At 39.3% G+C, this 22,535-nt stretch overlaps 1 protein-coding gene and 2 long non-coding RNA genes across 4 annotated transcripts; 1 reads left to right on the forward strand and 2 right to left on the reverse strand.

The window, feature by feature from the left end:
• Nucleotides 1-2,821: 2,821 nt before the first annotated feature.
• On the reverse strand, nucleotides 2,822-11,944 carry dalrd3 (DALR anticodon binding domain containing 3). Its single transcript, XM_015012817.2, has 13 exons — nucleotides 11,708-11,944; nucleotides 10,174-10,481; nucleotides 9,735-10,045; nucleotides 8,702-8,760; nucleotides 8,482-8,583; nucleotides 8,313-8,377; nucleotides 7,943-8,001; nucleotides 7,624-7,706; nucleotides 7,288-7,414; nucleotides 6,285-6,343; nucleotides 6,038-6,154; nucleotides 5,880-5,948; nucleotides 2,822-5,054 (listed from the first exon to the last, which is right to left on the reverse strand). The coding sequence occupies exons 1-13, from the start codon at nucleotides 11,942-11,944 to the stop codon at nucleotides 4,935-4,937; spliced, it is 1,716 nt and encodes a 571-aa protein (XP_014868303.1). The 3' UTR covers nucleotides 2,822-4,934.
• On the reverse strand, nucleotides 6,508-7,281 carry LOC148158363 (uncharacterized). The gene is made up of 2 exons (XR_015763761.1): nucleotides 7,129-7,281; nucleotides 6,508-7,039 (listed from the first exon to the last, which is right to left on the reverse strand). It is a non-coding gene; the product is annotated as an uncharacterized LOC148158363 (long non-coding RNA).
• LOC106933527 (uncharacterized) lies at nucleotides 11,825-22,306 on the forward strand. Of its 2 annotated transcripts, none has more exons than XR_001421506.2 (3): nucleotides 11,825-11,964; nucleotides 21,244-21,405; nucleotides 21,675-21,829. It is a non-coding gene; the product is annotated as an uncharacterized LOC106933527 (long non-coding RNA). The 2 variants fall into 2 exon arrangements; XR_015763760.1 differs by lacking the exon at nucleotides 21,675-21,829 and adding an exon at nucleotides 21,846-22,306 and having other exon boundaries at nucleotides 11,831-11,964.
• The last annotated feature ends 229 nt before the right edge of the window (nucleotides 22,307-22,535 follow it).

Raw genomic sequence — 22,535 nt, forward strand, 5'->3', positions numbered from 1 at the left:
TTTTTTTTTTTGTTTGTTTTGCAGTGTATCCAGCTGGGATCAGGGTTTGAGGGCGATGCATTTAAAAAAAGACTTTCTCAATACCGCCACCATGTGGTGTGAACGGCTCATGACTTACAAGATTACATCATGTCTCTACGAGGTTTCTCATTCAGACTGACCTGTGCTTCCTGTCTGCCCCAACTTATCACATACTAGGTGAGGTAAATTCACTGCGGAAACTGTGCAAATGCATGAGACTTAAATACAAGAATGTACAAGTATCTTATGCAGAGTAGGTGCTTTGTTATAGCTAACGAATCTGCTCTTTTGAATCGCTATTGCTCCTAAAAATATCCAGACACACTGAAACATACTTGCTCCCAGATAATTCTCCGAATGAAAAAAGTCTAACACACACACTCACACACACACATAATGCTCCTGAACACACTCCCTCTGGGACCCACCTGTTCCTTCTTCAGCCAGAAAACGGTACGAGAGAGAGAGAGAGTGTGTGTGTGTGTGTGTGTGTTGGGTTATACCTGCACAGTGTTATAGCTGCTGAGGACCTGAGTAGCTGCTTCTATATTTGGATGCACATTAATCGAATGCATGCGTAGTAACGACTGCTGCACACAATCACGAGAGGTTAATGTTCAGATCTCAGGTCCGTAATTCTGATCATGCCTGGCCGCTCAGTGGACAATAACTCCAGCCTGTCTTGGTGCTTCTCGAGGCTTTTTGTTAATGATTTGCAGTTGAAAGCAGCTGCTGTGTGTGTTTGATTTGGTGAGCTGTGTCACCTGCAGCACAGACAGATACAGCTGTCAGCTCATTAGTGGGGGTCAGGTTGAAGCAGGCATCATTAAGCTGCTCTGTGGAGAGCTGTCCACGTTGACCGTTTGGCTCTGCTTGGACTTTGAATGTCTGCCTTCAAATCTCAGAGGTAGCTCGTTATCACGTCCCTGGGAAAACCTCAGAGGAGCTCAGCATGTGAGAATAAAGGCAAAATGGGCTTGACTGTGTAAAAATGCTCACACGGTTGTTAATCCTGGTAAGGGCTGGTGATCGGTTAAAACATTTTAACTTTCTCAGTAAAGAAAGAGTTTTGTCTGTTTTTTTTTCTACTAATGACTTCAAGCCAATATGTAGAAACAGATGATTATTTATAAACTAACACTTTTATTGGACTCTGGTGTCACTCCACCTACACTGCCACCTTCTGGACATAAATGTAAATTTCCACAGCTACCCAAATTTAGGGGAAAAAAAGACTAATATAATTGTTAAAAAGATTTTATGGATTCATTTTATGTTGTGATGAAATTATAAAAATTGATATGTCCATCTTTGTGGACATCTTGTGTCACTGGCTATGTTTTATCAAGCGTTTTGACTATATTGCTCTTGGAAATATTTAAACAGCCTTTTTTTTAAACATATTTATAAACGTTTGCTTTAAGATATGGGGTTTTGTTACGAAAATAACACTTGTTCTAACATTTTATTGTGTGAGTTACAGTGAAATCCTACAAATTTAATTAAACTGAAACATATTACATTGCAGGAACAGTAGTGGACGTTTGTGACAGGCATTGTATGTATATATATATATACAGTGTAGACATACTGGATTAGGGGGGTCCGATGTGATGAGGCCCATTTAAAGTCTAAAACCCATGTTATCCACCTGAGTAGACCTGAAAGAAGCCTGTTTAAAATGCTTAATTATTTTTCTTTCCTAAAGTTTTAAGAATTGGGACATAAATCCTGAGTAAGATCAGAATTCATGCACGGAGGATCCAAAATAACACACAACTCTGCCCTCTGATTCAGTCCTCTTAATTGCTCAGGATTAACTATTCCACCACATATTTGCACTGCAGCATCTTCATGCTGATTATCATTCATATTACATGCAACATCTGGTGACTAAAAAACACATTTCATGTACTATTGATCTGAGCTAATTTAAAACAAGGATCATCACAGATATAAACCTATAGTGTTCGATTACCTTCTTTGTTCCATAAAAACATCCAGTAATTGACTGAATGCTCTTAGCACACACTAATTGCTGCCTGCGACCCTAAACGTGGTAAAACTCATATTTCCATTATTATTAGAAAAGAGTCAGCTGATATTGCCTGAGCTTTAATTAAACAAAGTCAATTATTCTTGTAATTACCTTTAGTGCAACTGTTAGGTCTGCAAAACAAAGTCTGTGATTTTTTTCCCCAGTTTATCAAAATGTTGCCTTCACAAGTTTTTAGTCTAAGCAAAGGAAATTCAAATTCATTATAGCTTCAAGTAACAAAGGGCATGTGAATCTACTCTAAAGTCAATTTCAAATCCTAAGAGAAAAAAAAAGACATTCAGGAAGACTAGAGATCCAGTAATCAGGATAAAAATGGTAAGAGAGACTGGCTCCTTAGACTTGGAGATAAAAAGATGATGGAGGACTAATAAGCTCTTCCTCACAGGACTGCAGATCTGTGTTTGTTGACATTTGTTGGATCTGCTTGTTTGCATGCGGGGATTTATCGTTCAGAAAGCATCAACAGTGTGTCCATCTGTCTCCCCAAGCCTGAGGGAGGCAACCGCTCTGAGAGCGTCTGCTTCTGCTGTTTGACTCTGCAAAATGGAGGAAAAAAAATAAAATAGAGAGAAAACGGGTCCAGACAGATGTGTAGAAGCAGATGTTTGGCAGTATTATCCATAATCATATAGATAAATGGACTAACATGTTTGAGAGATTTCCAAGATGGCGGATTGTTTCAAGCGAACGGTTTGTTGCTCTTCGCAGAGCGTAGAGTGTGAAATAAAAACAGGAAAAATCTTCATTTATGCACGTCCTCTGCTTTAATACTGCTTGCAATTACAGTGGCAAATAAAATCATGTCACCTTTTCTTGGCAAACAAAAGTCTATAAAACAGACATCCTGCACATCTGCATGGGTCAAAATAAAGAAATCATGCTTTGTAATGTGAGTTTTTGTGTTTGACATTTGTTCACAAAACACCAATTTGGTTTCATTTTTAAATTAAATAAAAACAAAAGGATAAAATAATCAGTTTAATACAAAATGAAAAAGAAGTTCAGCAATTAAGTCTCCCCTTCCCAAATCCATAAATAAGACTTTTACGTATAAATTTCATGCTATGTCTGATATTTTCTAACTTTGTGGCACGACGACCTAATATCTGCTAGGGTTTTTGTCAATAACTTACTCTACAATATAATACCAACGGCTGTGATTTGTCCAGCAGGATAGATGGATTTAATGGGGGATTCACCTTCAGGAACACAACTAGATTAAGACCTGTGTGCATAACATACACAATGTACAGATATCTTTTTTTTTTTTTAATAATCGACAATAAATATATCTATGGCATGAACAAATACACAGACAAACTGGAATCAGTAAACTTTAGTCAGGCATGGAGGAAGTGGAGGTGATTTAAAGAGGCGACACATGAATGCGATTTGGACCAACAGAAAAAATTAAAGGTTTAGTTTTACAGAAACCAGTTTACTTTAACAAGCTTCGTTGACCTCAACGAGCGAGTTATCAACTTCTCTCACAAAGTTGCATTTTAAGTTTTTTGGTTTTTAGATTGGGGGGAAAAACATAATAAAAATAGCTGCAATTCTCCCAAACCTGAGCTTTGAAAGTTTTTTTTTCTGCCTCCCTTATCGTCGTCCTCCCCGGGTTTTGGCAGGGAGATAAACTTGGTCCTGGTCCAGCCTTGTGCATCACAGCTCCAATTGCTTTATTAGCTTCTTGAATCATTGCTATGACTGTAAATTGTAAAGAGCTTGGTTCTCACAGGAGCAGCTTGCTCTACTTCATGCTGCCACTAGCTGCAGGAGCTGATGGCTCATAGAACGTTTTTCCTCAACTAACTAAATAAATAATCTTAATGAAAAGGTTTATGATTTCTGTCATCTTTCCAGTTTGATCTTACGTTAGTATGCTATAGATGAACTCTTCTTACAGGTTTCTAAAGCTAATAGTGGTTAGCTTTAGAAACCTAAAGCTGCTAATAAATGGTGCTAATAAATACGTGCTCTGCGTAAATGCAGAGCGCTCGATACACTCGCAACGTTCAAGAACAGCGTCAACCTGAACTTAGAATCAGTTTGCCTCGGCATTTCTTTAGTTACAGTTTTAACAACCAGTTTCATTGGCGTCAACTTCAAGATCCAGTTCACGCAGAGAAAATGAAACAGGTGAGCTTTTTTTTGTGACTGAACTTAGGCTGTTTATTCTGATTTAGACTTTTAGTCTGTAGTAAATTAGAAAAATGTAAAATCATCCACCAATATCGATCCTCCAGGTTCAAAATTGATCAAATTTATCCTAAAAATACACAAAATTCATCTGATTCGAATTAATGTTGGTCAAAAAGCAAACATGCAGACATTAAGGCAGGTTTTAGAGCTAAATCTCTTGATTGGTAGATTCATAATACTCAGTTTTTGGCACAAATATCAAACCATATCTGTTAGGTTCAGTGTCTTTTTGAGTCAGTAGTGCTATTCTAAGAACAAGTTCAGAAATCAAAAGCCAGATTCTGGTGTCACGGTTCTGGTCCTAGATGTGCTGATGGAAAACGGTAAAGGAATACTTTGATATTTTTGATTGATCTCTAAACAGACATAGAGAAAAAAATAAAATCGACAGAGTCAGAGTGAAACGAACGAGTCATACTGACATCCACATCCAAATTATTCCTGTCAAAACTCTGCAACTGAGCAATTATCTTACGGTGACACTTATAAAATAATCAGCTCCAGTAAGTCCACCAACACTGACGGGCAGAAATCCTACAAGCATCTGTAACAGCGAGTCTCTCAGCCGGACACACGACATACAGGGAAGAGTTTAGGAAAGGAGGCGGACTGGGTGAAGCAAAGTGTGAAGGATGATGGTGTTATGTTGAGGCTATAGCTGCCTGATGGGGGGGAGGTTAAGGGTCTCCAGAGCTCTGTGGTACAGCTCCCTCAGGGCTCTTAGCAGATGGAGACGACAAAACATCTGGTTGAAGAGGTGAGGCAATGGCTCCTGGAAACAAGGAGAACAATTACAGAGAGCCACGTGTTTGTGTAAATACGTATATAAATAGCAATGCATATGTTTAATTGTGCTATAAACACAAGAGAACCGCATTGGATAATCACAGATTGTTTGCGAAATGAAGTTTTTGTCCCGTTTTGTCACATCACAACCACACATGTCCATTTTTTTGTGTACAAAGTTGTTAAGCTGGAGGGGGGGGGGGAAATGACATTTTTAATATCTTCCATGAAACTCTGAGGATAATGACTAAAATACACGATAAATTGTCCCAGGACTTGTTGCGATAAATGATGATATTGTTGTTTTGAGACCATTTTCAAGTGATATAATAGTAATAATGGCATAATAATGCAAGAACACATTCTCAAAGATCAATAAACGTTCAATTCTGATAATCATTTAAACAACAGAACTGGGAGACATTTGAAATATCCAAAATGAATAAATAACAAATGAATTATGAAGTCTCTGTAAACAAATTTATCTTTCAAAAACAAGGGGATAGTTGAAACCAAAGCACCAGACTGAAGATCAGTTTTGGCAGAATGAGAGAGAAAAGAGAAAATAGATAAATCAAGCAAATGAAAGGTATTGAGTTTCTTTTAATTTATCATGTGATTAATTGATTTATTGTTTATGGTGAGAGGCCCGGTTGCAATTTGACAAAATGTGGAAAAGTTTAGTGGGCCGAGGTACGTTCGCAAGCGGCTCTGAAGAGAACCAAGATGGTCGGTAATTTGAACTGATTTTTAAAATAAGCTGCAGTTTCATCCACTCAAAACACAGAAAAACACTTGAGCACGTCCTCACCCCCAGCACATGGACTCTGTTGTAGTACGAGCTGAAGTCTTTACTGAGCGAGACGAGAAATTTACAGATCTGGAGGGACACAAGCAAGAAGGTTACATTAAAGTCTTCAACAGTCCTGAGTTATTGGACAGCAGCGATGGCTCATCAATCGGGCGTACCTGTTCGGTTTTAATGTTCACTCTGGCTCCTCCTCCTTCACAATCTAGTGATTGTCCCGATTGGTCGAGCAGCTCCGAGAAAGGAATAAGATAATTGAAGAGCAAAAGCCACTCACCCTGTGGGGGGTGGGGGGAAGAGAGTAAAAGCAAAGTTTAGGGTTGTGTTGTTTCTGCAGTGGTAAGCAGATTTCAAACACCAACAAAACAATAAAATGTAAAGAAATTAGGGAAAAACATGGTGTGGCACCTCTTCTTTGAGAGCAGAGAAGTCCAACTGGGACCCATCAGGGATTTCTGGGTACAGACCTGCAGACAGACGGTGGAAAGCCTTTATGTTGCACTAATATCTTTCAGTCTTAACGCTTCAACCAGACCAGAAATGCAGATATGCACACACGAGTGTGTGTTAAGCCGTGCAACAACAATGACCCCCACATAAAAGCTGATGATTCTCCTTTTATTTTGAAGTCTTTTTCATTATTTTTCTTTAATATACAACTGGAAGCAACACTGTAATCTATACCTGATAATCAATCATTTTTGCCTCCCAGTCATTCTGTTTTGGCAAACACTAAATCTAATTTCCAGATCCCAATTAACATTGATTTCTGCCAAAACCAGAATTTTTACTCAGTTATTCAGAAATTCAAGTGCTCAGTTTTTTCTTAATATAATTTTATTGCAAAATGTTTACATTACAAATGCCAGTTATTGGATTAAACTAAACAAACACAAAAAAACACAACAGGGCGAGATCTCCCATTTAGTATTTAGTAAAGTACTGCAAAGATTAGGGGCAGTTACTAGGAAATAAAAATCAAAATGCACTAAAGATATATTTGGAAGCAATACTTTAATAATGATCCCTCCCTAATAATTTATCAAACAAAAATAATGATTGGCATTAAGATATTGTCTAGTTAAGGTTGCTTTTAGCATTCACTTGTTCATCAAACAGTGAACACTGAGGTCCATCCGAGGGTTAGAGAGGTTTGAGACCGACTGAAAACAAATACATATGAAGTGAATATTACTGCCATGACCATAGTATCTACTTAGAAGTTGCTTTATAAAACACAATGTCACTTAACTGTAAATGGGTGTTCTGTATTGGCATCTAACAGCTCCCACGGTTGGACAAATACAATAAATAAATGTAACTAATGTTACATTCTGGGTAAACCAGAGGGTCAGCTGGCTGCTCGTTTGCAAGCTGTTCATCAGAACTGAAAGGCGTCAGCGGGTCTCACCCTTCTCCACTCCTCTCTCGTAGCTGTCGAACAGAGTGTGCAATCTGGCGCAGTTATACATCACAAACACGCCTCCTCTCGGCCCTTTGGTAGACACGCCCCCTTCCCTCTGGACGTCCAGCGTCACCTGGACACAAGGACCTCGATCATGCTCACTGCATTCTTCAAAATCCCGTCAGCCTGAGGGAACTGATTCTGGTTAAGAAACGTGTTTGACACCACAAAGCGGCGGAAAAGCGGGTTTATTTAAGCGATGTAGGCATCTTCACGAACATGCAATCTTTGCGCAGAACCACCTGAAAGACAAGTTCAGGCGTAAAGGGAGTTTTAACTCACAGGGCTTGTGTGAACTGTTGATAGCAGCTCAAATCTGACCGTGGCGGAGGTCATGACTTTGATGATGTCATCCCAGGTCTGACCTGCAACAGGAGTTCATTTGACTCATTTATACTTTGCATACTGTACAGAGCATCACTCAGGTTGCCATTCAAAACATTTATACACACAGAGCACATACAGGAAGTGGCACAGGTAGTCACATTCTGTAAAATTTAAATAAATGTTTAGGGTTGTAGCGTCACAAAACGTTAAAAGTACAGACTTTTGCAAAAGCAATTTGTTTAAGGAGCCGAACCCTTTAAAAATCAATACGCACCCTCTACTTTATCTCCATACTTCATCTCTGAAGCCTCCTTCATCTGACCTTTTCTCAGCCTGGATGAGAGGAAAACAGAAGCTACATTTACACCAAAGCCTGGGTTAAAAACAAATGGCTACAACACTAACAGGAGGGGAAAAAAATCACTAGTCTTTCATTTAGTTATTGTAGAAATGTGACTTAGTAATTAGTGTCAGTAGTGAAGATAAAAAAAAAGCAGATCTCTTCTTCTTCTGGTCAAAAGCACAAAGACAACAAATTTCTGGTAAATTTGTTTTATGAATTTACCAGAAGAAAGTCTGGTAAATTTATAAAACAAGCCATGAGATAAAAAGACTTAATAAATACAAACAGTAATGAATCTTACTGTAGGTACTGTGCAGCAGTGAGGTGAGAACCGGGGGTCTTCACAGGCCCACACACAAGATGCCTCTGCAGCCAGAAAGAATGAAAGCAGGTCAAAAAAATACGAACACAATAAGCTGCACTGTTGTGTTTGTATACGTGTGTGTGAGAGAGCGAATGATGGTGGTTACCTGAGAGTGTGTCGCTCCACTGGCTCTCCACAGCACTGCTATCTGCTGCTGGCGAAACTCATCCTGACAAGAAGTCACATGTAGCACTGTTACCATGGTTTCCTGGGGGGGAAAAAAAAGAAAAATGAAGCCAGGAAGGACATTTTTTTGTGAGAACAAAGAGAATGCTGCAACATGTGGTATTTGTGTGCTTCGATGTGTGTGTGTTTGTTTGTCTCACGGTGATATCGGCCGTGGACAGATCCAGTTGTGCCAGGTGGGAAACGCTGTCTCTGTGAACTAGAAATAAAAAATTTAAAAAAAGAGAATCAAGTTACTGTTCAGCATCCGTCTTCTCATCATTTCTTGTATTTGATTTCCCAAACCCGGTCGAAAACATCCAGCACATTTTGTAGCAAGATTTTTGAAAGTACTGCACCTGGCTTCATTACAGGTACAGTGACTGGACTGTCGCATGATAAAAGCAAACTACAGGAAATATTTTTATAAGTTAAATATTTTTCTAAAATAAATATTTTCCGTGTTGCAGCTGGACTCTAAAGTTGATCATAAGCACTGTGCTCTATTATTCCTAAACATGGCGCGGTGCTTTATGGCAGACATCTCTACTTGTCATTTGTCTGTTAAACTGAGGCTGAAGGATTGTAGTTTGTTCAGGTGGAACTGTACATATCCGAGTCCTGTCGCCAGACTCTTTTTACGGACAACAGACTTTTTTCTACCAACACTTTAAAACCAACCATATTTGTTCAGACTTTTGGACCATCAGGAAGCTTAGCATTTAGCATGCTAACTGAGTCCTGAAAATTTTAAAAGGTTTTGATTGTTTTTGTCATTTATCTGAGTATTGCATGGTTTGACATTTGCTGGGGCGACCCCTCTTGGGAAGATTGGCAACATTTTTCTTTTTCTTTTCACTTCTCAGTAAAATTGTGTGCTTAGATCCAGTAGGAAATATACATTTTGCCAAGTAACACCCCATCTACTGGGTAAATACAAGCAAAAAATGGTCACTCATATTTAAAACACAAGCCACCTAAACAGTTAATATTCAAAATTTACATTTACATCTTCATTGCCTACAACAAATCAAGATTTGCAGCTTCATTATAAAACCAGGATTTTAAGAAGTCTCTGAGTCAACTAAGAAACACATTTAATAAAGAAAATGTTCATAAATAATCTTCATGCATGGGAGGAGGGGTACAGCATAGAAACTTAACGAGGGGTTTTTAAATAAACCCAGGCCTTACCTTTGCAGGTGCCAAGGGTGGGGTCATACCCTAGCAGCCCCTCCTCTTGGAAAACCCGTTTCAAATTAATTCGGAGCCCTCCTTCATTCTCCTCCTCCGCAGCTTTTCTACCTCCTCCCCCGCTGGTCCTCCTGCCTCTCTCTGTTCCCCTTTCTCTGTACGGAGAGTTCTCTAGCGCTTTCTGGATCTTCTCCTCCCGCTCATCATTCGCACAGTGAGCGGGAGCCGTCGGCCAATCAATGCCCAGAGCTTGGAGGAAGGCGGCGACGTCGCTGTCCTCCGGAAGAGTTGGGCAGAAGTAAACTTCAAATCTGAGGGGAGGAAGAATATTCACATCATTAAAAAAAATAATAATAATTACGAATTAAAATAGTTTGGTCTTGTAATAAAACACCCTGTTATTCTTCTCTGTTATCTTAAAATTCCCTCCCGGACTCACCCTTGTCTCCTCAACAGTGCCCCCATGTGGTCAGTCAGCAGAACAGTTCTCAGCTGGCCCAGGCTCAGCGTGTCAGGAGTGGGTGTGTTGGGTTTAGGGTGCAGCGCAGGACAGTTGAGCACCACACAGCCCTCCCTCTGACTCGAGGGCTTGAGATACTCAGTGGTTCCGCCTGCCAGGACAGCCCTGAAAGCTGCAACCCGGTCCACTCGCAGCCTCAAGCCCTCGCCCATCACCTCCCCTCCCGCCACAGGAAGCACCCCACCGCCTCGGAGAGACAGAACTCGGGACATGATCGCCGGAGGAACCTGAGTGAAGACATACATAAAAAGGGAACAGACTAGAAATAATCAAGAAGGTGATACAACTACAGGCATATATAGAAACAGCTCAACCTGTTGAGCTGTTTCTATACACAGTATAGAAACTGTTTGCGGGTTTGTGCGGCTCTCATTTAAGAAATGTTTGCAGAGGTCACTAACGGGCACCCCGTCTTCCCCCACATTGACAAAATCAAACAAATTTGGTGCCAATCAACTGAGAAACAAACATGTTGGCTGCACAAACATAGCACAGTTAATTTATATCAATTTCATTTGATTTTGTTGGTATGGGGCTGGCATGGGGCAGGTTGATCTCTTGTGACCTTTGTAAAATAAAATAAAAAATCCTAAAAAAATATAACTGCACAAATGAAAATTGTTTGTTGCACAAACACAGCACAGGTGATTGACACCATATTTTGTTTTGATTTTGTAAATATCAAGGGGGTGGCTGAGCTTTGATGATGTCTGGAAGCATTTATTAATATCTTCATGATGGCAACACAAACTAAAACATTTTCTACACGAACGTGTAAAAATGTAAATGAATAGAGAGAACTTTAAGAGACATGTCTCCACCAAAAACGGTAAAGGTTGCTTTAATTTAGTAGTGCTCATGTGAAGTTCCAGCCTGAGTAGTGCATATGCAGCCAGCTGACCCACATTAGATTTGCAACTCATGGGTAAATAATTACAGCTTCAGGCTGGTAGTGTCTGCTCTCACACAACGGAGGAAAATCAGTGGCTGATTATCAATAAATGGACAGTTTCATACATATTTAAATGTAGTTTATGGTTTGCCTGATTCCTTTACATAAGTTACAAGAGAACAAATGTAACTTTTCGGTACCTTTTAACTACAGCCAGTTTTCTGGAGTCAGCCTACGCTTTCAGGTAGACTGTTCCGTCCTCATTTTTTATTGGCTGACGTTCAAGCTGTCGAACACCTGAGTAGAATCATTGATACGAACGAGAACTATATTGCACAGCGGAAGAATAAAATGAGGAGTTTTGGCGCAAGAACTTTTACGTGTTAATTATCAGTAGATAATGTGATGGTACGTCATAAGTGCAGTTGGCGTTCCAAATTTAGTTTGTACGCCTCCAGACAAGAACCTTAAAGTTTCTTTGTGCACAGCGAACAAGAATTTGAAGTGAGGCACGACTACATTACATGTTATTTTATTTTAATGGGTAGACGACTGACCGACCTGTCCGTCCGCATACAGCGTGTTGAGCATCGTGCTCGGGGACAAGAAGTCCCTGTTCCGCAGGTTTTTCGCGCTGCTCTCCTTGAACCAGAGCTTCTCCGGTTCGGGGAACATCCTGTCGCTTTTCCCTCGGCTGGAGCCATTGACGTGTTCACGCTTCCCTCGCAGTGCGGAGCTGAGCGCTCGCACTGTGGAGGTGATCCGCAGAGGCGAGAGCTCCTCGATGTTCTCCTCCATCCTCGCCGCGGCTCTGACAGGTGAGCGGTGCTCGCTATCTGCTCATTCACTCTCCGTTCATGTCCGTTTCGGTGCCGCTGATGGAAGTAGTGGTGGATATGCGGTGTTCTGGCCCACTACTTGCTGGTCGATGTCAGATATTGGCTGTGTGTGGTGGGGAGGACTGCATTGGTTGTTTACTGTCAGCGGAACTACTTGAAAAGCATGTTTCTCCCGAGATGCATTTTTTGGTTGTACCTGTGTGGTGCCATCTAGTGGATTGCAGGAGTAAATGCAAATTGTACTTCAAAATATGACTTGGACTCAGAGCAGGTGTTGCCAGTCTATTTTCTCTAACATTTGACATCAAATATGAATCTGTATCGCTAATACACAACTGCATCTGTTTCATAAAGCGGTAAGCTGTAAATAAACAATGACACAAATTAAATGATTATGACATTGCTGTTTATATATTTATGATTTTTACCATTTTCTGTAGTCTCTTACTCAATGATGAGACATTTATCTTAATTTTAAATATATATATATATATATATATATATATATATATATATATATATATATGCAGTCCACAATAGGGCTGTAGTGATACAATAATCTCATGATACGATACACGATATTCTGCTCATGATACGATATATATTGTGATATTCAGCAAACGATACAATTCAATACACCTTTGCAATTTTCTGAAAGATTTTAGAGGGACAGAGTGATTTTGGTGACATTTTGTGACTGTTATAGAGTTGGATTGAATTAATTTCACTGAAAACTAATTAAAAGCACCAACTACACAATACCTGGCTCTGGTTGGACATGGACACAGACTTAAAGTCGACAGCTGGACAAAATGAATCAAAGAAGTGATGAGAAAACATGTTTCTTTTAATTGAAACAGTAGAAACTGTAGCTTACATGCATTTGTAAAGTAAATAAAGTGCACCAAGTACCCTGCTCTGAATAGTTTGATACCTTTTTAACCTTGACACTTAACATCTGAAGGAATCATTCTAAACCTGATGACCTAATCACTCTCCCGGCAAAGCAAGCAGTGAGTGAGCAAGGTGACAGTTGGATGTTACGATGCTTGCGGATGAATATCGATTTTTTTCTAAGAAAATGTCTATATATCGCAAAATCGATATTATTACACATAGGGCTGTTGTAAACGAATATTTTAGTAATCGAGTAATCTATCGATTATTCTTACGATTAATCGAGTAATCGGATAAAAAAAATAAATAAAATGAAATATTGGTAAATCTGGCATAATACCGGTGTTACTATCAGATATCAATATCAGTCCAATTTTTCATATTTGAGCATCCCTAACAGTTGCTTTTTTGTAGTTTAGAAAACTAACCTGTAACAATAATAGATCACTTTCTAAGTTAACCAGAAGAAAAGTTATAGAAAAATCTGAAATTATATTGAATTTAATAACAAAGAGGCAGGCTCACAAATGTGCTTATAAAAAATGTCTACAATCCAGCTTTTAGTTTATGTATTCATCTTCAGTGAGTTTAATAGATTAATTAAACTCACCTTGCCACCTAACCTGTCACGCTTTGGGTTTGAAAATACGGGAAATGCCGCCTGGAGTGGGAAGAGAGGGCGAATGAACGAACGTAAGATGGGGAGGAAATAGACCAGCGGACTGACGAACCGTTAGACCGGGGGACGAACACGGGGGGAAGCAATACGGGATATTTACGACACCTTCACTGGTCACACTCAGAAACTCATCTACCAGCCATGTACGATGCGCTCCGCCACCCGTTTCTTCAGACCGGGATATGAAATTTATTGTGCGGTTCGTCGGTAAAGCTACATTTACACGGTAAGCATCAGCTACTCAGCCGCCCGCCCTGTTCAGTCTATCCGCTCACCTCAGCGCTCTTCCCGCCGTTCGCTTTCAACCAGCAGCCCTGGAGGAGAAATGCTGCCGTACTCCAGGCATTCCCCAGTCATTTTAAGGATGCTTATTGGTTCCCCAAAAACGATAAAAAGTCGGGCATTATCATCAATCAATAAAATCCCTACGGACCAATCTTGAAGATTGGACTTTATGCCGCTGAGACTTAGCTTTTGTCAACAACTCAGAGGCGGAAGTGAGAGCTACGCGCAACGCAAATGAAGTCCCGGCCGGAACACGGTGCGCTAACTAATAAAACATAAATTAACGAAGCTTCGAGGCAGGTAAATTTTCCTCGAGGAATTTTAGTAATCGAGGTACTCGAATCATTCGAGGAATCGTTTCAGCCCTAATTACACAGCCCTAGTCCACAACAGAGCTTGGTGAGGGTAGCGGGGGTCACCTTGCATAAACAACAGGATTATGACCTGAAAAAAACATTGAAGACATCTATTTATGAACAGGTTCAACCACCTGGCTTTGTTTTTTTTAAAGACCTGAAGATGTTTTAATAGTTGATCATAATTTTAAATGTTTGGATTTACATGGATTAATTAGGCAGAATGTTGAACATCTCTCACAACATTGGGTCTTTTTATGGCCAAGGCATCAGGAGAACTCCAAGAAAATTAATATGATATATATTTTTAGATTCTTTAGATACAGGTCCATCTCATAAAAGTAGTATCATTGAAAGTTTATTTCAATTTCAGTGTGATACAGATTCACCACAGACAGGATGACACATTTCAGACATTTATGTGAAAGTTAGGTAAGGGCTTGCATAATGAAAACCACAAATGCATTTTTTTTTATAGAAAACTAATTAAAAACTAAAAATGTTTCATCAGTAACCTGCAACAACTCCTGCATACACACATAAACCAGGCATTACAAGCAGTGGGGTGACAGCGCTGCTGGTTGTGCACTTTTTTTTTCTTGCATCACTCTGTCTTCACACCCACTCTTTGCTTCAGCTCTGTCACTGTCCCCCGTTGACAGCTTTAAAGTACAGCATCAGTCCATCGCTGCTGCGCATCAGACCAAGGTGAGAAAAAGAGGCCTAGGCCCAGATTTCTAGCTCCTGAAGATGGCTATGATTATATAACAGTGGACAGCTGAGGCCGAAAGTGGACGATGGCTTTCATTTTGAGTGGCTACTGTCCTTTTACATTTTCAGTTCCATTAAAGAAACAACACGAGTGATGCAGCAAATTTCTAAGTTAAGTGGCTGCAACTGAGGCACAGTTCAGAGAGTTGGACACTGCCATGCAGGTGCAGGAAGCTGCTCGACCGCAGCTGTTAATGAACCACGAGAACAACCACATTAGACAGCTATGAGCTAAAAGATAAGTTGAGAAAACCAAGAAAGGAACCTCAAACCCATTCAAAGAGTACTCTCCAGGTTTCCTTCACCTTCATCCTCCACAGACCTTTGAGGGATTCTTTCTGTGTGAGCGACTTCGGCTCCATAGGATTTATTGGGGGTATTTAAAACCTCTGACAGCGGCCTAAGCTCTCACCGGTCTTATCTTACAAAAAGCAATTAAAAAAAGTTGTGACTACTGATACCTAGAAACTGTAAGAGGTACTCATTCTGGTTCAAAATAGATCATGTTTGCACTATGGCTGCAGATTTTTTTATTTTTTATTGCTGCTCTTTTAATGTGGTTTCCATGACTGAAAAAGATGCTAGAGCAAAACTTCAACCTTTTCTCTTCAAATCCATGTTGTATTAAAATAATTAAACCACTGATGGGGCCTTCTGCTTGAAGAAGCCAAAGTAGGCTTTCCATTAATTTAATACTAAAAACCGCTCAAAACCATAGAAAACCTCAAATGGAAACATGGGTGGTTTCAATGGTTGGGAGGAAATCAGAATCCTGTTACAAGAGGCTGAGATATGATACCGGTAGAAAAATACGCATTGCAGTAAAAATTTGTTTCACTTAGAGGTCAGTATGTTGAAAGTTTTATTTTTTGTGTGTGTCAGTGTTGCATCTCCTAAAATGTCACATTTACAAGATGCGTTGAGCTGATCAGAGTTTTATGGGCACATGCTGATTTCTGTTTTAAGTTCCGACTATACTGTAGCTAGAGTGCACTCTTTTAGATTAAGAATTTAAATGTTCATCAGCACGAATGACATGCAACATAAGAACACCCAGGATCTCTGTAGATTGATTTTCAAGTAGCGAGAAGAGAAATCTGCTTCCTGAACGAGCGGCTAAGAAATTGTTGCAACATTTCAAAAGCCAGCCTTTACGACTCCGAGGCCCGCCACACACGTCAAAATTAGTGTTTTAAGTTTCTATTATGGTCTCTGTATATTTAGGCATGCATTCAAACTGAAAGCAGACAACCAGTTTTATTATCTCAGAAAAATAAACCCCTTTAATTGGTGAAGGACGGAGTAATAATTTCAGAGAAAATGGATCAAAGTAGAAAATAAACTATTTGATCATTTTTATGGCCTCCTGCATTTCTACCTACTGTTTTAACGTGACCATCTGCTCTGATGCAGATCAGGATGAATGGATAAATATGAAATATTTATTACAGCAGCAGCTCCTGAGCTGCCTGTACGCACGCGGCTCGTTCCAGAGGCCAGAGACGCTCCTTTCTTTGTGTTGAAGGAAATTTATTCACTTCTCACTGACATCAATGTAAAGGTTTGTATTGACAGGTGGAGAAACTCAGTTTGTTCTAAAGCTAAATTAAAGTGACTTATTCAACAAAAATACACACATCCATATATTAAAAACACAACATTTATTAAGACTTTTAACACATTTTAACAGATGGACTCCTTCTACAAATGGCTACAGTTTTTTTTTTTTCTTCTTTTTTTGAAGTGTTGACACGGATGTCATTCTTGGCTGACACGAAATTCCCGGTTGCATTCAGGCTTACCAGCAATCCGGGAGAAAACGTGTCATTGAGGAACAACACCATCATCGGACCGTGAAGGCAAACCGAGAAACCTTTATGCGCAGGTAGCCCTGCTGGTTTTAGTTTCACTTCGTTCTGTTTCAAAGTCAAACTGAAGCTAAACATAAAATGGAGGCGGCGGGGAGTAGCTGCCTGTCGTTTCTACTGTGTTGTTTTTACACTGTTCTGTTCTGACCTCTTTTTTTTTTTTTTTTTTTTAAGACTTGTTTTCACTGCTTGCTAGTGAGCAATAAAGATTGGCAGTGTGACAAATTGTGCCACCGATTCTGTCACCTTACAGTGGATGTAAAAGGAGGACGCAGTCGTTCGTCTCGCTGCAGAGGTTCTCCTGGTGGGCGCGTCTCCTCGGGGTGTATTGTGCGCCGTGGGATGGAAACGGACCCCATAACCAGCTGGGCCTCAGAATCACAGCTGCATTATGGGTTCCGTTACAATCCCACCCACAAAAGGAGAAAACGGGTTGCAAGGGTGGATTTGTGTCCGGTCAGCTAGAAAAGCAAAACTCTGTTAGAAACAGAAAATAAATAAATAAATAAATGCTTTTTTTTTTTTTTTTTCTTGAGTTTTCTACTTCATATTGTAGCACTGTAGAGGAAAAAAAAAAACAAGATGTAAGTAAAAATCTTCCCCTAAATCAGTTTTGAACTCCACACAAAACTTTCTTTTGTTTTGTAAATTGTTGCAGAAACTGGTTTGAAAATAGGAACTGACTCTTCTTTCCACTCTGACAAAAAAACTACTGCGAAATAATGTGGCAGCAATGGTAAAGTAACTTCTGCTCAACATTTTTATTATGCCGGTGTGACTCAGTCACACGTGATCTGGAAGTAATTGTCTTTTTTACAGTAATCAGAGTGGAACTTGATGCATTATTGGGTATGAAAAGTATTGAGCCTGCTGTAAAGCTGTATTTGACAGAGCACATTGCACCGTAGATGGTTGTAAAACTTTGTTGGCACCTTAAAGAGTTTCAGTTTTGTTTTGATAAAGCTCAAATTCTGTGTATGAGAGAGTGATCGCTCTAATTCAGCCTGAACTCAGAGATACTCGAGTTAAACCACAAAGCTAGAATCTAATCAGAACTGTTAAATTTCTAAAATAATAGTAATGATAATAATAATCTTGGTTTCCTTATGACTCAAGCTTAAATGCTCTTCAAGATCAAACCTGCTGTGAAATTGCCTACATTTCTTCTGAATGTTTTCTTTTTCTATTTACAAGAAAAAGTGAATATATATTTTTGCGATTCTTGTGGTTCGGACGCATTTTATTTATTTATTTTTTTACATTTTACATATTTCCAAGAAACGACCTGCAGATTTAGCAGCCAGATTAGATCGATCTACAGAAAATACCAAAGCTGTGACTCCTCCTTGAAGTTTGTGTCGTGCACGAGAAGGAGCGGCACCAAGATGCCTCTGATGCGTCTGTCGCAGCCTAACAGCGTCTCTGACAGTGGAGGCAAAGAATGAAAACAATTTTTATCTGAATTAGAAAGAAGAAGAAGAAAGAGTGGGGGGGGGGGCTGCATATTTAAAAACCAGTCTGGAAGTCCAGCAGGGAAGTTGTATGTCTTTTTTCATTTTGTGTTGCATGATAGCTTATCTCTCTGTATCACTGTGCTGTTATTTAGCGCTCCGTCTTGAAAAACCTGTTGTGTATTATCTTTTGTAAGACAAATGGGGCGGGGGTGGGGGAGACGCAGGAAAGGGGTTGTACAAGAGGTCAGTCTGACGAGGAAGGGCTGATGAGGTGATAAAGGAGGAGACGACTGAAAGAGATTTAAATGCCTGATTTACCCCTGACTTGAAGCTTCTTGTAGCCTAAATACACAACGCAGCTTAAATAAGGCTGAAAACTGACTGACAGAAAGTGACCCAAACACCTAAGAGAACCGTCCTAAACATACTTTCAGTTTGACAGCTGCACTGCAATCCTTCACAGCCTGAAACATTTTCACTTTTGTGCCTCTGAAACGCTAATTTTAACCGCCTGCTAAAGCAGTGAAGTGATCCAATATTAGAAAAGTGAGGTGAAATATTACATGAGTGTCAAACGGAAGAATAAAAGAAGAGGGCGGACTGGCTTTGAGAGAGAGAGAGAGAGAGAGAGAGAGAGCCAAATGAATAAAATCAAAGTGAAAACAAAGAAGCAGCCGCCTGCATGGGCTTGTGCGTGGATAAATGAGTGTGAAGAGTAGGAAATGTTGTTGAGCTCACCATCGTCTCGGAGCAGCAGGTCGTCCTCCGCAGCGCTGCCTGCCAACAGCTCTGTTAGTCCAAACTTCCTCTTTAAATACTCCAGAGATTCATTTCACTTTCACTTCTCCTGAGCGGACCAAACTCCTCCTTTCCTTCCTTTGTCCACTAACTCCCTGCCTCCTCTCCCTTCTGCCTCTGGGTGGACAGTTTTTTTTTTTTTTTCTGTCTCTATTATTCTCTATTCTCTTATTATTCTCTATTGATTGTTGGTAATACTCCATATTAAATGTTTTCTTTGTTTTTAAACAGAAGGATGTGCATCTTCAGATAGAGTTAGGAAATATTTTCATACCAAAACGGTAAAATCCATTTTTGACTTGAACAGGTCCCATTAAAATACAGAAACCTGCATAAGTATTCAACCCCTTTGAACTTTTTAACTTTGTGCAAACTAATCGCAACCTTCGATGTATTTTAATGGGATTTTATGTGATGGATTATGCAAAATAACGCAGAGTTGTGAAAGCGAATGAATGAATAAAATCCAGCGTAAATAATTGCCTTAGTTCATATAAATAACAGAGTTCAGCTTTTCTATGAAGGCCTCTGATGTATTGGAGGAAGAAAAAAAAAACATGAAGACCAAAGAATGTAGCAGACAGGTCAGGGAGAAAGTTGTGGAGAAGTTAAAACAAAGCAGGTTTAGGCTGTAGAACAATATTGCAACATTTTAACATGTGACAGCACTGTTCAATCCATCATCCTAAAATAAGCTCAGTGGCTGGTAGGCCTTATTTTATCAAGTGCAGTTTAAGGAGATAAAAAACGTTTTGGCCTACAGTTGAAACCAAATATTTACATGCACTGAATAAAAAGGCATTTGTTTTCTCACTCTGAAGTTAAATCAAACCAAACAGCTTATTTAAAATGAACCAAATAATTTATATTTGCTAAAGTCCATAGAACTTAGAAAATGTTTAGACTTTTTTTTTTGTAAATTTCCCTCAAATTCAAAAGTTTCAGTATCAGGGATAACTGTACTTTAAGCCGTCTGACTTTTGGGTTTTCTTCCACAAACCATTTTGATAGCCACTTCACTTGCCGTTTCAGCTCTTCCCACAGAATTTCTCCATAAAACTGAGATTGGGGCTTTGCAGTAAAACAGCCGCTTTGTTGTGCTTAACTCACATTGTAACCATTCAGTCTGTCTGCTTAGGGTCACTGTCCATTTGGGTTTGACCCAAATCATACATTTTAAAATTCAGTTATTCCTGATACTGACCAAATGTATGTAACCATTTGAATTCAAGGAAAGTTGCAAAAAAAAAAAAAAAAAAAAAATCTAGTTCACGCTAAGTTTTCTGGCATTTAGCAAATAGAAATAATAAGCTACTTTTAGGTGAAAGTGTAAAAGTTCTAAATACTTAAATGTTTCATTATAAAAGCTAAAGAAATTAAACTAAAATATTTCCATTTTTCAGATTTTAGAACCACATGGTGTAACTTTTACTAAGGGAATAAAACATGTTTTTTAGCCAGCAGTGAGTCGTTTTCAAAAAAAAAAAAAATGGAAGATGCACAAGCCATTTAAAAATATAATACAAATAGTTTGAAGGTAAATATACCCCTTCTGTTTTAGGTATTCTACAACAGAAGATATTTAATAAAACATGCACAAGAACTCTTCAGCTACCCTTTCTTGCCTAAATTTCAATAAAATATTCTGACCTGTCAAAATATAAAAAACACACCCATTGAGTTTTCAGTCTCCTATCAGATAATTCAATAATTTCATGCATTTTGCTCATTTCTTGTACTGGTTTGGATTGGATTCATCATGGATTTGTTACAGATGAGCAATTATTCATATCCCTGGTTGGATGCATTCAAATAAGAAGCTTGCACTGTGTTAAGTGAGTAACGTCCAACATTAACTGTCAATACAGGTTGTGTTTTGTAGGGAATAGAAATTTGTATTTTAAGCAAGAAAAAATGAACATTTTATAAGTTCATTGACGGGACATTAGCAATGATGTTGTTAGTGAAACTCTGGTTGTGACAGTAAACGCAGGTGACTGTAGCACAGCTAGCATCTGGCTGTGGTAAGCTTTCATGAGCCGCCGTTTTTTTTTTTGTTTGTTTTTTTTTTTTTTAGTTCTCGTGGGAAAAGCTCATCTTTCTGCCAGGCTAATGGAGGTCTGTGGATGTACTCTTCTCTGTCTAATTAGAAACATCTGAGCGCCTCATGATGGATGATGTGAGACAGGTGTGGCCAACAGAGCGTGACGGGGACGACTCCCATCAGGTCCGTCTGGGTTTCAGCCTGGAAAGTCCGGAGGATTCAGAGGAGCATCTGATCCTCTCTGGAGACCTGGAGGAGGAAGGTGGAGGTGAGACGGGAGGAGACGAGCTGTTTGCTTCCTCTTTGGTTCAATGCAACTCATTAATGATGTGCTTTGGACCAGATGTTTGTTAGAGGTTTAGCAGTAAAGAAACGTGTGCATTATTTATTTATTTAGTTTTAATTTTTGACTTGAATAAATATAAAATAGTTTTCCCAGAAGAAGTTTGGTTGTTTCAACTGTTCCACATTTTGTCACGTTACAAACAGAATTTTTTTTTTTTTGTGGATTTTCTGATGAAAACATTTTCATTTCAGGTTAGTTCAAGATCGTGAATGCCCTCGGTGGCTGTGGTAGAGTGTAAAATTAACAAACTACCAAAATGTATTGGAATTGAAGAGCACCTATTTAAAATTATGTAATATTTAAATGTATTTTTGGGACTATACAAATAAAAACTGATCTGACTGATTGTCGATGTGTTTTAGGTCTGGTCTTTGTTTGGACTGTCCAACACGTGATGATGCTTTGTTCTAAACCACTGCATTGTGCCAAATGGCTGTACGCTTAAGAGTTCCTGAACCTCCACCCAACTTTCTACAGCAGAACCCCCATCCTTTCTGACCAAGCAGCTCCACTGTCCATGCTGAAGAAATGAACAGATCTCAAAGCTTGGGGTTCAGTTTTCTGACCCAACCATGAAGTAACCGTCTCCACATCTTTGTCCTTGTTCTGTCTGCCGTGTTTCTTGGTCTTCATGATGAACAAACCTGAGGCCTTCATCACAGAACAGCTAAATCAGAGAGGAGACATTAAAACACACACACAGCCAGACTCTGTTTAGGTGACCCCAGAAGGCAATTTGTTCCAATGGAGGTTATTTAGACGCATCAGAGTAAAGGGAGCTTTGTGTCGATGGATAATAAAGGACATCTTTACTTCCCTGCAAGGTGCTGTAGGTTTACTCTCCATGAAGTTTGGATGATTTGCAGTAAAGAGCATCTGTAGTCTGAGGCTAAGATTGTTTTAAAAAACAATTTTTAAATATAGATATAAAAACAAGATGGAGGTTTTGCATCTGCTAAAACATTGTTCTTGTCATTAAGTTGGAAACATTCTTTTACATCTTCCACAAGTAACTTCCAGTAGGAAAACAATGCATCCATCTTCCAATTTTT

This window comes from Poecilia mexicana, unplaced genomic scaffold (genome assembly GCF_051168715.1).
Source record: "Poecilia mexicana isolate PSO_F unplaced genomic scaffold, ASM5116871v1 scaffold_7, whole genome shotgun sequence".
NCBI classification, from domain to species: domain Eukaryota; kingdom Metazoa; phylum Chordata; class Actinopteri; order Cyprinodontiformes; family Poeciliidae; genus Poecilia; species Poecilia mexicana.